Consider the following 15,269-nt stretch of genomic DNA (forward strand, 5'->3'; position numbering starts at 1 on the left):
CAGTCCAAATTAGTCAAATCTATTCAATATATTTCAAGGTTACTGTCTTTTATGTGTGCAAAATTCCCTCTTTTTTGTTACGATCCTTCCATTGCAGCTGAAGAGGAAAAATTTATACTAAAAACGCTAACTATGGATGATGTCCACTTTATTTGACTAACTCAGCCGGCTGAAGCCTCGTAATATCTTCAGATAAACTTTTAAATACATTTTTGCTCAAAACGAGGACTATGGATTTTGTCCCCCATTAGTTACAGTGCATTTGGGGGAGATCTTTTAATGGTCAGTATGAACAGGAGGAAAGATTACACTGAGCAAAACCTGTTTCAGTGTTTGTATCGGCACCTGACTGTTGTTTTAATACAGACTTGAAACATTGTGAACAAAGTGCAGTGTAACATGCGGTGTTGTGTGTTTGTGCCATGTGATATACTAAACTTTAAATAAAGATAACCTTTGTTTATCCATTTAATTGTGATTTAGAATATTTAGATTTAATTCCACACATGCATTCATGAGTATGTCAGTCATCCAGGTCATATAGGTATATCGAAAAGCGTTGAGTCAAGAGCAACTGGACTTGTTATTTCTTGAAGACATTCGCTGCATTACGTTTGGGTGTGTGGTCGTCAGGGTGGACGAGCTTCTGTCTTAGTGTTGCATGGTTTGAAAAATACAGGGATGTGATACTTGTTGAAGATCCTCTTGAGTTTCACCAATACTCCAGCCACGTGTGGAATGACAATGTCGTTACATTTGTTCTTTTTTACTAATGCACTGGCAGTTTTGGTGTTTTTTACTGGATCTTGTTGCTGTTTTCACAGAGGTCCAGTTGGAGTAACCATAAGCGTTTAGCTCTTATGTGACTCATTCATTTAAATGTCCGCTTTGCCATTGCGTTTTTTTGCATAAAAGTTGTTCAAATCTTTTATATTGAGTAGAAAATTGTTTTGGCAGCTTTATTTTAAAATGTTAGCCACTGGTTTTAGCCTTGAAAAAACCCACATCTGTCCACATCTGGTCAAAATAACAAAAAATACTAATAAAACAAATCCAAGTTCTATGGTAAACATGTACACTACAAATCTTATGGTGTAGCTAATACAGATTCTCCACAATCCTTTGTCTTATTGGATGTAAAGTGTAGCGCAGTGTGTTTTTAACCCCGTCATGTCAGCACGTGACCGGTCCTCCCCTCTGTCAAACCAGAGGAGACAAAGAGTCAGATCAGGATCAGAAGAACAGCAGGAAAGTGGATTTCCTGTCGTCCCCTGCTGACCCTGTCATCCATCAGCCTAATTAATGGACCCGGAAGGAATACAGAGAGACAGAGAGGGGGGGAGCAAGGTTGATGGAGTGACGTGTTTTAGCTGAGCAGAGCTTTCAGGATGCAGTCATGTTTCCTGATGCCTGCACACTGCTTCAGCTGCTCTCATCAACTTGCAGATGTGTCCTGGTAAAACCACAGTCACCTCTCAGTCATCTGAGCAGACACTGATGCAGCTCATTAGAGCGGTAACGTTGGCTTTCACATCTGCTGTTTACACCGCTGTGAAGGAGTGGAGGTGAATGATGAAGGGATTTAAGTCAGTAAAATGAACAGAAAGGGGACGAGAGTGCACATCTGTCTTGTGGAGTGATGGACGCAGACTGGAAGCTGAATCACTGACAGTCTGTCTGCTGTAATGGGAGTGTGTGTGTGTGAGGTTATGTGTGAGTTCTAGTCATTAGAGTCAATGCACTCCACTATTGTCCCACGATAACGGGGGAAAGTTGCAGCTGAGTCGATGAACCTGTCAATGTATTTTATGATTTATAAGGACAAGTCACCTTACAGGCAAAGAAGGTTTTGTCTCTAAACAAAAGGGGGGAAATTTAGCTTTTTTCTGCAGTATTAGTTCTTTTCTTTAGACATCCAGTTAGTTAACTTGTGCCCACATTGCAACAAACCATCCTAAAAAGTGTTCACTTTGCATTCAGCTTTCAAATCTTACTGAATCTCCCAATGATAGATATCTTTACTTTTCAATTAGACTTTCAGTTAAACTTCGCTTGTTTCAGAATCAATCTACAAATGAATGTATCTCAAAGAATGAGGCAGATTTCCATGGAGGATATTTTAGGAAATTTGCTTATTTACTTTCTTGCCAGGAGTTAGATAGAGTTAGATCGAAGCCTCTCTCATGTCAGTACTGTAATTGTGAAGCTACAGCAAGTGTTTTTTGTATAGATTAAACCAATAAGGTAGAATGTGTTCATTAGTGATCTTTAGAGGTGTTCAAATGTGGATTTTCTTAATTTTGGACAGAGCCAGGCTTGCTACTTCCCCCTGTTTCCAGTTTTTATGCTAAGTTAAGCTAACTGGCTTCTGTCAATAGCTTCATATTCACCGTACGTCTAATGTTCAGTCTTCTAATCCAACTTTTGGAAAGAAAGTAATAAGCATATTTCCCAAAATGTCAAACAATTCTAATCATGATTCTAATTTAATTAACTTAAATTAGATTGCTTTCAAATTGTTTAAAGAAAATTATTACTTCTTCCGGAGCACTTTTGTCTCGCCTCTGAGAACACACAGCTAAAGAGGAAATTCCAAAAAAGTCACAATATCTTATTTTAGGATGATTAAATCTTACTTTTATTAAAGATAAGTAATCTTGTCATTTGCATAAGATTATTAAACTTTTTTTTTCAAGACAACTGGTCTTTATAAGATATTTAAACTTTTTTTCAGCTGTAGAGCTGACAGGAGAGAAGAGAGAAGTCTGAAAAGTGAATTGCATGGTTGCACTATCTGGCGTTGCTTATTTGAAGAATCTGAGCAATTTTTAAGCCGTGCAAAGTTCTTTTTTATTCTGTTGAATTGATCAAAACCTCCGTCTCATACTTTACTTTTCAGAGTCTGATGAGTTGGATCCAGACTTGGCCAGATTGGCGTCACTTGGTTTTACCGGCTGTCTGTCCGTGGTCCGCTTTAACTCCATCAGCCCTCTCAAAGCTGCTCTGCTCCACCCGGACACCAGCCCTGTCGTCATCACCGGACCACTGGTCCAGTCCAACTGTGGCTCCTCAGCTTCAGCCAATCCCTACGCAGCAGAGAACACACACCACCTGTCCGGTAAGACAGCAGGAGTCCAGCTTGAAAAAGTGTGCTAGTATGACTGTCAAACATGGTGGTATTGTGGGAAAATGTCTGCTGGTTGTTGGTAGTTTTGGGGTTAGAAGATTGTAAAAACTCTACAGTTTGTGAGGAGATTGAGGTTTGTGATGTGGATGTGGAGAGGGGAGAACAGGGTTTTGCAATTTTCAACTTTCTAGTGCAGACGTAGTAGTAGTCGTAGTAAAAAAAGAAAAATTGAAAGGATTCACTATAAGGATACGATTTTTACTGTTTAGGTTCAATATTCTGCTCTGGCATTTTTACATCTGTCACTACAGCACATGGATCATCAACAACCACTCTGACTTTCACAGCTGATTTTTCTTATATTTGATTTTGTTGATGCAGGAGTTTGTGTTGGTTGCCAGTTTCTTGAACTGCTGTCTGTTATAGACTGATGTATTCTCGTCCTTCAGGCAAAGAAGACACTCTGGTGCCCCAAAAGTCCCAGGTTTACTGTGTGTCAGTTGGTTTATACTGTGTATATTGGTTTTAATAATTACAAATTTGCACGACTTAACTACAGCGTAAATTAAGATGGGTGCTGTATTATCACCTAATAATGTTCCCATATCTTTAAATGTCAAAATCTAGTTGTAAGAACTTAGTTACTTAAGTTTTTATCGTGCATATTTCCAAATAAGTTTGTCCACAGAAAACTGCCTAGCTGTATGCTCCATCGAATCATCTGTGGTAGTTCCCAGCAGAGGGGAGTCATTAAAAAGTGTCAAATGCAAAAAAAAAAAAAAAAGGTTATTCATGGGATATTTTTGCCCTCTCATCTTAAATGTCATTGCTTTGCCTTTTGTCCTAAATGCTCAATAATTTATGACCTTTTTAACATTACATGAAGGTAAATGTTTAATAGTAGGTTTGCTAAAAGGCTAAAATTAGATGTTGAACCATGCCTCCTGAAAATGACACCTGCATAGATATGTGTGAGTGTATGCTATTTCCTTTTTTCCTCTTCTGTTCTTCTTTGTGTATCTATTCTTGGTGGAAGCAGCTTTTTTTCACTGTATAATGAGCTCATTAAGTATGTACACCTTGTTGAGGAGACTAATGACAATGTGCTTTATGAGATAATTAATTTGGACCACAGAGGGGAGTTTCCAGAGGCATTTCTTTCCTCTGTTCTTGTTCTTTTTCCAGCTTCATGTTGCTTTAATAGAGTCCCTACTGTAGTAATCCCTGTCTGCTGTGAATGATGGTACTGTGATCTTGTCTCTGAATTTCTCTCCTTGTGTCTCTTCCTACTCTGACCTGTTTATTTTTCCTCTTTTCTCTTATTTTCTCGCCCACATTTTCTTCTTTTTCTTCTCCACATCTCTTCTTATGTTGGTTTTTCATTTCCCTCTTTTCTTAATATCTTTCTCCTTGTCACCTCTCCTATTATTCCTCGTTCTTTCTCTCCTGTAGACCAGTCGGGCTCAGTGGGTTCAGGTGAACCTTTAGTCAATGCCATCAGGACTGACTCGGCTCTGATTGGAGGTACTGAAGTGTTTCACCATTTTGTCACTGCACTGGAACATGCTGTGTGTTGTGTTAAAAAAAAGATAAAGTCAGAGATTACACTAAATATGTCATTCATGAGAGGTATTCTGCTAAAAGCCAGCAAAGGTGATGTGATGGGCAAAAAAATTCCATCAAAAGTAAATTAATTTTTTTGCTCTTCTGTTGGGTCAGATTGATTCAAAGTGAAGATTGAATGGTTCTTATGAATGTGTACTTTAGGTAGAAAAACTGAGAGTCAAAAGTCATTTAAAACTACCCATTAAATCGGTCAGACTGTGTGTCAGTGCACAAAGGACAGCCAAACTAATTAAACCTCTGCTGAAATTACTTAGCTGATGGAGAAACTTTCACACTGTTATCTTCAAATGTGTGGACGTTTTAAAACCAAAGTAATATAGTGCGAAATTGATTTCAGCTATATTTTGGAATTCTAATTAAATGAAACTTGTCTCTGGATAATGAAAAGTGCTGAACAGAAGAGTTCAGCACCAGTCCAAATGTGTGAAATTGTGTTCACTGTGTGTTAAAGTTAGATTAGTAGAACGACCAGACTGCAGAGCAGAAGAACTGACAAACCCAGGGGAGGGAGAGAAATCATGCTGCGACTTCACAGTAGTTTCACAAAGCTCTGTGACCAAAGTCCTCTGTGGCAGATTTACTTTACAGAGAGTCAGCATGTCAGCAAAGCAACAAGGCTTTCCAGGATTCAGAGAGATGATCAGACATCAAAATGTCTCTGTTGTAGTGATAATGTGGACTCTGCTTAGTCGGTTCACAGATAAGTTTATAGGACAGTCAGTGTTTTGCATATTTAAGCTATTTTACTGCAAGATTTTACATTAGCATGAACCTTTTATCAAACCTTTTTTTTTTTCCTGCCTTATACACAGTTTTTGGTTTCCATTCCTTTCAGTATGGAAATCAACATGCAGAGATTTCAAATTAGCTAATGTTAGGCAATCCATCACAAAGAGGTTTAAAATGATTTAAAAACGCATTACCACACAAACATAATGTAATCTGACGAAAACATAAGTCAACCGAGTTTAAGTCTTAGCAAATTTATCGTCATGATGTATTGAAATGTCAGCAGTAATGTCAGAAAGATAAGGGTAAATAAAACACAAAAAATTTGAACAATATAGTAAACACTGGAAAGTGGTTGTCTGTTATATGTCATTTGTAAAGTGTTTAAAAGTGAAACAACCTTGATTTTCATGTCTTATTTATGCATAGAAGCTATTTCAATTAATGTTTTTAATGTACATTTTTTAATTTAGTGATATCTACATATATACGTCTTAAAGAAATACTAATATGTTTTACCAGGAGTTATATCTGTGAAGATTGAAAATTGTTTAGCCTAGCTAAGCACAAAGACTGCAAGCAGGGAAAAATATCTTGCTTTGCCAAATGAGTAGAAAAACTCACAGCTCTAAACATAGCTTTGTTTTCATGTTGTATCTTGTTAGCTAGCAACCGCTAAATCATGCGAGAGTCAATCTGGCTTTTGATTAAGAGTTAGCAAAGTGTGAAACACTCATAGCTTCTTAGCTTGCGTGCAGTCACTATGTCAAGAAATAACTTCACAGTCTCTATTTGTTAAATTCACATGATACAACATAAAAATGTGAGCTTTAGTTGTTGGAAAGCACTTTTTATGGCTCTTGGCTAGCCTCCAGTATTTATGCTAAGCTACGCTAAGCACATCACTAATCTACCTGCACTGATCTCACAGAGATTAAATTGATATCAGTCTTCTCCTTTGACGAAAGAAAGCAAACATATATTTCTCAAAACGTCTGAAATACATCAGAGTTAATGTCTTCTGCCTTGCAGGTGTCATCGCTGTGGTCATCTTCGTGATTGTGACCGGCCTGGCGATAACTGCCAGGTTCCTCTACCGGAGAAAAGAGACTTATCGGAACAAGGAAGTGAAGGGAGTCAAACAGGAGGACAGCCAAGATTTTACTTTCAACACCCAGGCTGACTCCCAGAACACCTCCAGTGAAAACCCAAAGGAGTATTTTATTTAACCGGAGACATGACGATCCGATGAGTTGGTGGTGTTTGAAGCTGAGGAGGCAGACAGAGGTGTCCTGCTACACCTCAGGACTTGAGAGCCGCAAAGACATTTCGCTAAAGGCTGTGGCTCCGCAGAATACGGAAAGCACTGTTTATAGTGTATATACGTACACAAACAGCCAACATTGCTGGACTTATAAGGTGTTGATATACTTGTTTCAGAAATTGTAAATATTAAAAAATGAAAATGTGGAAGTAACGTCTACAACAATCTCTTGCTAATGTCACTCTGTCATATTGAAAGGTTTTAAACTCTGTTTTTATGGGTTGACTTAGAGTTTTCAAACACAACTTTATTCCAGTGAATCAGGGTGCTTGCAATCATGACTGGAGTCATTTTGCTGATGCACTTTTTTATGAGGATGATGAATGGATGTTTGCTCAATTGGAAATGGAAATGCTTGACCCATAATTAGGCGCTCAGGAAGAGTAACTCTGTAAAAGGTAGTGTTTGTTGATTTGTTCATGTGGAATAAATTTTTTTTGTTGTACACTGTGTTTTGGTGGAATAACAGTATGCACTCCCTAGAGGCTGTAAAATCTCAAATCCCTGTTTAAGGGAAACCAGTGTACCAGTTTTAAACTTTACACAAAATTTTCAAGTACTGAGTCCTTGCAGCTGGCATGTGTCCACCAAATAGCAGGACATTTTTTGATTATTTTCTAACTCCAGTCATAACATGAATTAAACATTTTCATCAGTGATTTTTCTCCCAGCAACATTGTGCCACCACAGAATTTCGGTGTTAACAAGCGACATCCTCAAAGCCAACATAGTTTTACTCACTCCAATCACGCACATCGCCACAAGCACATAGCACATTTAATCCTGTTTCAGAAATGGTACACAGCAGTCTGGCACCAACTGGACAAGTGATTTAGAGACCTTTACACAGTAGGGATGGATTTTTCTGCTTTATTTTAATTTTTTTTCAACCTTTCTTTTTCTTTTTTCTTCTCTTTTCACTTCTTTCTTTCCATCAAAAACATAAAATACAAGAAAACCAGGGAGCAAAAATGCATCCATGAGCACTGAATGTTTTTAGCTTTTGTAAATTTCCCAGAGAAAGCTTGTACAAGTCGTTCACGCTATTATAAAAGTTTTCTCCTCCCTGCTGTATGCCGCCTGCTGGGAGCTTCGTCTACCGGCTCTTTAAAATGTCTCTTAACAGTAAAGCTTTTAACACTGACAGCAGCACAGACTCTATAACGGTGAGACCGTCTGTCACCTTGTTCACTGCACGCAGAGACAGTTAATGTGTTTTTGAAATGCTAATCTGCTTCGGTCTGACAGGTGGATTGTGACTAGATGGAAAGCAGAGAGATGATCGGAATGAGAGATGGAGATAATCCGAGACGGTGTCAAGCAGACATGGGTGTAATGAAAACACATTCTGATATTAACACTTGAAAATGAAGCAAATCCCTCCGTGTGATAATTCAGCTCATGTGTAAAGAGTGCTGCTGATAGAGGGAGGATGAGAAGCTGAGAGAGGATTGACAGCAGCTGTTTATTAAACACACACTGCTGTCTCTCTGAGAGAATCCAAAGCATAGATGGGATTTTTATGACAAAAGTTGCTAAAACTACAAAGTGTATACCCATATTCATCACTTTGTTTGTGTGTTTTTCTTTTTATTTCATCGTGCAACAGCTGAGGCCACACATTTGTTGCTGCCACATCCTTTTTCCCAGAGAGTTCATTCTTTGTTGAAGAAGAAGTGACTGTCCTCCATCCTGCAGAACCGACTGCAGTGCAGCACTTGATTGCTAAGTAGAAATCAACAGGTAACCTTGACAGCCAGATAATCTTGCATACTGAGCACAGCTGGAGGACACTGCATATGAATACAGCAAAATAAAATGTTTATCAAGACCCAGATAAGAACATTTTTCTGATAGTACAAAATCCACTGAGAATACGTCAGAAAGTTAGCAGCAAGTCACTGATGTATAGACATTTGACCTTCAGTCTCAGTCTAGTGTCACTATGAGCAACCTTTTTCATTTTGTCGAACCATTTTCAGGCAACATTTGAGCCTATTTATTGGCTTCTGTATTCTGGACATTTAAAGGATAAAGGCCTGGTCACATCAGAAAGTAGCACAACAAAATTCATCCACATCGTACCAGAGATTTAGTGATGTCCTGACTACAGTTCTTGCAGGGCTTGGTGAGTTTCTTTTTCTCTGTACTGTGCAGTTTGTTCTCCCTGGTGTTTTGTTTTCAGGATTGTACATTTCATTCAATCAAGAGTTTTATTGAAGAAGAAAGAAAAGCTCTCTGAGGTAACCAAGCTTGCTAACTACTAGCTTACCATCAGTTAGAAAGCTTGTTAGCTCGATTTCTAACAGAACAATAAATTCACACATACTTGTACTATCGACACTTGTCTTATAACTGTCTGCAAACTATTTCTTTTTTGTGGAGCAGTTTATACTCAGACAGAGAAGATTTAAGTGGATGGCGCGACACAGCTAAAAAGCTACCATAGTGCCATTTTGGACTCTTTTGGTGGCTCAAGAGAACGTGGCTGCAGCAACATGGTGGACAACGTCAACACATGATGTGTGTACAGAAGGTCATTTGACATCAACAGCAGGAAACAGTCATCTTTTTTGGAATTACTTTTTTCTTCCAACTTGTTTTCAAACTTAATTTGAAAAAGTTACTAACAACAACTCAAGCCGGGGGGATTCTTTCTGCATTTCCCCATCATCTCTGGTTCATTTTAAGTCTTTACTTGAAACAACCAAAGTATCTTCTGTGATTTATTTAAAAGATATTTGAAAATCGGAATCTTAATTTTATACCCACCTAATTTTAACAGATGGGATGTTTGATGTTTGGATGTTAACCACAATGTTACAGTTAGCGCTAGCTACATTAGCTGTAGCTAACCAATAGCTGCTATGGCTTGAGCCTTCCTTAATTCCAACTAAAGCTATGCTACATTTTCACTCAGGAGCACAAAAAATTACGGAAAATGGCAGTTTCAAAACCTAATAAAAGTATAAAAAGTTCAACTTGGCACTTTAACTGTTGCAGGTATCTCTTTGCAGACCCTCCAACATGCATTCACTAACACCAGTGCTGTTGTCTTTTTCTTCTCGTTAAAGTTGTGACAGATTATGGCACTATTTTCTTATTCTCCTCACACACTTACCTGCCTAACGAAAACTGCAAAGAACCACTTCTGCCCGTTGTTATCACTTAAATTCCTGTTTACAGAAGACCATTGTGGTTGACGTCCGCCATGTTGCTGCAGCCAGGTCCCTCTCAGGTGGCTTGCTATTGATGCCGCAAAGTCATGGATCACCAAAGTTGGAAAATCAGACCTTAAGGCTGGTGATATTCTGCAATGTCCTTATTATAATCATATCCTGTGAAAACACTAATATAAACAATGAATTGCTCCCACTAGCAAGTATCGTCTGTAGCTTCCTCTGTGCCATAGACCTCCACTGTTCCCAAAGCCCATCAATGAGCCACACCATACTGGGCGATGGTCTGTCAATACCATGAACGTGGTCACTGTTCTTTATTTTGAGTCACATACAGCAAATAAGTATGAGTATTAATCGACACCTGAAAATAGTTCCCAACAAATGCACTATTTACTCCTGTTTGAGTAACATTTGCTAAAAAGTACAGTGCCCAGCTGTTTGAGGAAATTCCTCATTCTTAAAAAAAACAAACTATATATTAGTGAGCCATTTTTAAAGATCAACACCTTCTGTAGGAAACAACGGCCTGGGGCTGAGCCATAGACAGGGTAGTAAAGTTGCAAAGTATTGAGAGATGGAGTAAAACATTCATTTCATTAGATTTGTGAACAATAAAAATAATGTAGAATAATGCCAGCCTTAACCTTTAGGAGTGAATATTTGGAGTGACAGTGGTGTAGTTTCTCTCTGACAATGCACTGGTTTAAAGTTGAAGCGTTATCAGTGTAACTGTATTGTTGGTGAATAACAGTGATGTTGTAAGTGACATGCCATAAAAATATACAGATTTTATTCTGGTTGTTTGGTTATCAGCAAAATGATTTGATGATAATAATGAAATAAATAATGATGATTTTTTTCAAAAGATTATGTTTTTCATTTTAGCCGGAGGATTTCCTTATGGTACACACTGCAATTAAAGAAAACACAAGCAAATCATCAATCATCAGTCAAAACATCATTGATCTGACAACACATGCACAGCATTTAGAAAACGTGCTGCAAATACCACAAAACAACAGATTACAGAAGCAACAACCGAAGTGTTTCCAGAGGACACTTAAGAGTAATGAACACGTCAATAACTCATAAGTGAAACACTGTTAAAACACAAATGACACCTCTTTCCTTCCGCAGTAAGGTAGATAACGAGCTACAACCTCATTCTCACCAAAACAAGCCGTCCTCCAGGCTGGACAAATAACACTGGTCTCTACTGTATGAACAGCTTTCTGTGAGACAAGTGTGCAGGAACCATCTAAAAAGTGCAACAATGAAAAGAGATACTTCAAACAATATTCAATAACCACTAAACCTTTTTTTGTGTAGTAGTGTGTAGTGTTGTAGTATAACCAACAGGAGACCATTGATGTGTGAAGTGATTTTGGGGACACTACACTGTATAAGAGTGAAGTTATTGAATATTGTTTGAAGTAGATCTCTTTTCGATGTTGCACATCAAATTGATGAAGATGTTTTCTTAATTTGCTTGTGTTTTGTCTATTTGCTTGTGTTTTCTTAAGTTGCAGTCAGCCACCGTATTTCCTGCCCTACAAATCACTCATCAAATGGGAGACACTCTAATTGTGCAGCTGAAGCTTGTGAACAAATTCTTTGTAAATTTACATGTTTGAAAGGCTCCTGTGGAAAACTGACACGTGTCTCTACAACAAAATCAAAGAAAATTCACACATATTGAAGTAAGATTTGTTTTTAATTAAATGAAACTACCGAGCTTGTTGGTTTCTTTGTTAAATGAAGTTGATTGATTGATTGATTTTATTTGACAATTTCATTTTAAAAACACCAGCTCTGCTGTGGCATTGAGTGATTACATAAAAGGAAAAGTCAGGATAACACAATAAAGCCCAGAGGTTTATTTCCATTGGGGTCCCTTTGGGGATGGAGAGGGGGGGGGTGTTAAGACGGCAGATCTGACATGGCAAGAAACATTAATCAAAACAATAATACAATACACTCACGGTATTAACAACATCAGTCACAACCTCAGTTGGACAATGCCTTGCTCTACTCACCACTCAGTTAATAGACCAATTAAAAACTCAGTACAGAGATAAATGCATCAATATATCAACATTATTTCAAAGCCCCCTCAGCAAGGAGAAGCCATCTGCTTGAACCCCTTGCTGAGAGGAGTACTGATGGACATGACTCTCCCCGTATTATCCTGTCTGGCCTGATAGCTTTTCCACTAGCCTGCTGGCAACTGATGTAAAATAATTATTGAGACTGTCCACCACCTCCTTTTTATCTGTAGTAAACCTGTTCTCAGTGTTTTAAACTGATGTTATTGGTTTTTGTGTTCTCAGCCTTTTTTACTGTAGCCAAGCTGCTTGAGAGATTTCCATTGCTTACCTGAGTCATTCCTATGTTCAACAATCTTCTCATTTAAATAATCCTTTTTAGTACTATCCATTAATCTTCTCACTTCATCCCTTAACTTCCTCTATTCTGCCCAACTCTGATCATTCCTGTTTTCCTGCATTTAAAATATTGTTTATTTCTCTTCTTAATAGCCTCCTGAATATCACCATTCATCCAAGGCTCAGTCCTCTGTTTTATTCTTACCTCTGTTAATGGGGCCAGTTTGTCTATAGCTTCTAAAAAGATACATTTAAAAAAACACCATGTTTTATCCTTGTCAGTACAATGCAATACAAGGGACCAGTTCATTTTATTCAGACAATGGATGAGTTCTTCTTTGCTGTAATTTTTCAGAGATCTAATTTTTATACAGTTACGGGAGTTCGCTGACACACAGAGAAGACTTCCCCCTCAACAACGAGAACAATTTACATACATTTACATCTTTTATATTTGCTCCTTCAAACCCTATTGTAGGAGGATACGCTTCCTTCAGTCCTGACACTTGTCATGACTGTTAACTTGCATCTTTCTGCAGAGAAAGAGATGAAGGAAAATATGTAAAGCTGTGAAGCGTTCAGGAGTAAAAGATGTCAGAGTGATTCTCTGTGATGCGCAACTTAGCCTCTCTGTCTGTTTAAACACTCATACCCGGGAGGTTACAAGCCGTTTCGAACACTTCAGATCAGTGATCCCTTCATTTAAGTCTCCTCTTACTGGTTATGATCAGAGACGAGATGTGAGGCTGATGACTGACATCTTCAGCATCATCAGTGAGACAGAATCAAAGACTGTGAAGGAAGTTCCAACATCATAAGGATCAACAAATCTCTACGGCCAGTTGGATTTGAAATGTGATAAAGATTCAGTCTTATCTTCAGGCAGTGCAGTATACAGTTAATATGTTTAATTAGGATGATAAATCCCAATGGGATTCAGGTCCAACTCTTCTCTACTGTCAGCCAATGAGCTTCAGCCCTGTTGAGCTGCGAAGCTTGAATATAAAACAGCCACAATGAATCCTGACGTTCACCACTGTAGACTCTGAATGCAAAGCTATTCTTCGAGAGTCGCCGGACAAATCTTTGATGTGTTAAATTAACACTTTTCAGCTTAGATAGCCTTCATCAGGCTCGCAGGGTTTCATATAAAGTCATGTAACTCAGTTTTTCATATTCATTTGGTTCTTTTTTATTCAGGGGGGAAGCTGCAGAACGGCAAAAGATTTTCTTTAATTCCACAAGGGTGTGTTCAGAAAGAAAAACACAGCCCCCTCGTTCATTTCAATAAGGCCACAGCGTTGGTGCAGCAGAGACACAAAGCAATGCAACATCATCCAGAAGGGCACTGCATTGTCTAATCAAATCCTTGCAAGTGCATATTGTAGTGTGTTCTGCATATTTATAATATTTACCTTGCAGTCCTTGGACTGAAAGATAAAATGATTGCTGACATGATAACTTTCAAGGGTTGCAAATTCCTGTCTCATAGTGATATAAATAACAGTTCAGTATTTTGGTGTATGCTAAGCCTTAACGATAATAAATCTCTCAAACAGGATTTTCTAGCTCTGTACTTTAGGGTAAGGGTAAGGTTTTAATTGTCACATACACAATATGGAAAGTATACAAGAAGAAAAAAAGGATTATCTATCAATGTATAACTTATATTACTAATAAAAGGAGAAATTATAGGAAAAACTGAGAGATAAAATGTAAAAACAATAAAAAAATTAAGCAACACAAATATAACTGCATAAAACCAGAACTATTATGCAAATAACAGTGTTTTACATTCAGGAGACGGTTACTGAGGTTATCTACATAGTTTTTCTTCTTTACTTTTTTTTCTTTCTGGAGTATCTTATTGTCTCACGAGTACCTGAAACAACATCCTCCCACTAATGCAGCCTTTTGCATCGGTACACTGTGGTATGAGTACATTGTAGATGTGTGTGCTGTCTGCGTAGGTCCATTGAGGGTTACATTTAAGTGTTGAGGTGGAGAGAAGAACCCTGCAAGAACTGTAATTGGTCATTGGGGGACACTTATAATTTCCTCCTTCTGCCTTTCCGGTGTCATTGGTGAAAACTCTACTATTCTCTGCTGCTACTGAGGAATACTTCAAGGAAACAAACAGTGTTATCAACTTTAGTTTTTGTGTTTGATAAATCCTTCATATATGTAGCTACATACTTGTACTACATATAGTGTGATTGTTAATGATGAAATGACTATAAGGTATTCCAAACATAATCTTTGACAGTGTATGATATAGGTCTTAAAGGGGACATGTCATGCTTTTTGTGTGCTTTAAGTGATTTTATGTTATTTTTATACTGTAACAGTGTTGGATGTCTATGTTAAACATGGTCAAAGGTCCAAAACTTGAGGTAAATGCATGTGGAAATGCTCCCTGCAAGTCAAAAGCCAGGGCTTCAGCCTGCTCTGAACGCATCGTTGTCAAGGTGACCTGCACTTCCTCCTTGAGATAACGTCAGATTGTTGGCACGTGCCCACAAACGGTCATTTGATTGTTGTTCACATTGTCTACTCACATATTTCGGATTGGATTCATGCTGTATGGATGTATTGGAGAAGTTTCCATTTCGAGTAAATAACCAGACAAAGAAGTGAAATCATACTAATACTGTTTGTTTACATGGCCTCCAGATGTAGTCTGAGAGCTAACCAATCAGAGCAGAGAGGGCTCATCAAGAGGGGGCCTTAAAGAGACAGGAGCTAAAACGGCTTGTTTTAGACAGAAGCTGAATTCAAGGGCTGCATAAAGGTCCGATATAAGATAAATAAGGAGTTTTTTGAAATGTAAATCATGCAAAGATATTCCAGTAGAGCCCCATAATTTGCATGATAGGTCCCTTTTAACAATGACAGTC

The 15,269-nt window shown here is 38.1% G+C and overlaps 1 protein-coding gene across 2 annotated transcripts in view; it reads left to right on the top strand.

Annotated features, from left to right (window-relative positions):
* LOC121908486 (contactin-associated protein-like 4) overlaps positions 1–7,251 on the top strand; it is a 135,222-nt gene extending 127,971 nt beyond the window's left edge. Inside the window, exons 22-24 of one of the 2 annotated variants that reach the window (XM_042428536.1) lie at positions 2,900–3,118; positions 4,580–4,651; positions 6,515–7,251. In XM_042428536.1, coding sequence (XP_042284470.1) covers positions 2,900–3,118; positions 4,580–4,651; positions 6,515–6,711 — 488 coding nt within the window. In that variant the 3' untranslated portion in view covers positions 6,712–7,251. The remainder of the gene's footprint in view (positions 1–2,899; positions 3,119–4,579; positions 4,652–6,514) is intronic. The other variant, XM_042428537.1, reaches the window with a different exon arrangement.
* Positions 7,252–15,269: the final 8,018 nt, after the last annotated feature.

This window comes from Thunnus maccoyii, chromosome 12, assembly GCF_910596095.1.
Source record: "Thunnus maccoyii chromosome 12, fThuMac1.1, whole genome shotgun sequence".
Classification (NCBI taxonomy): Eukaryota; Metazoa; Chordata; class Actinopteri; order Scombriformes; family Scombridae; genus Thunnus; species Thunnus maccoyii.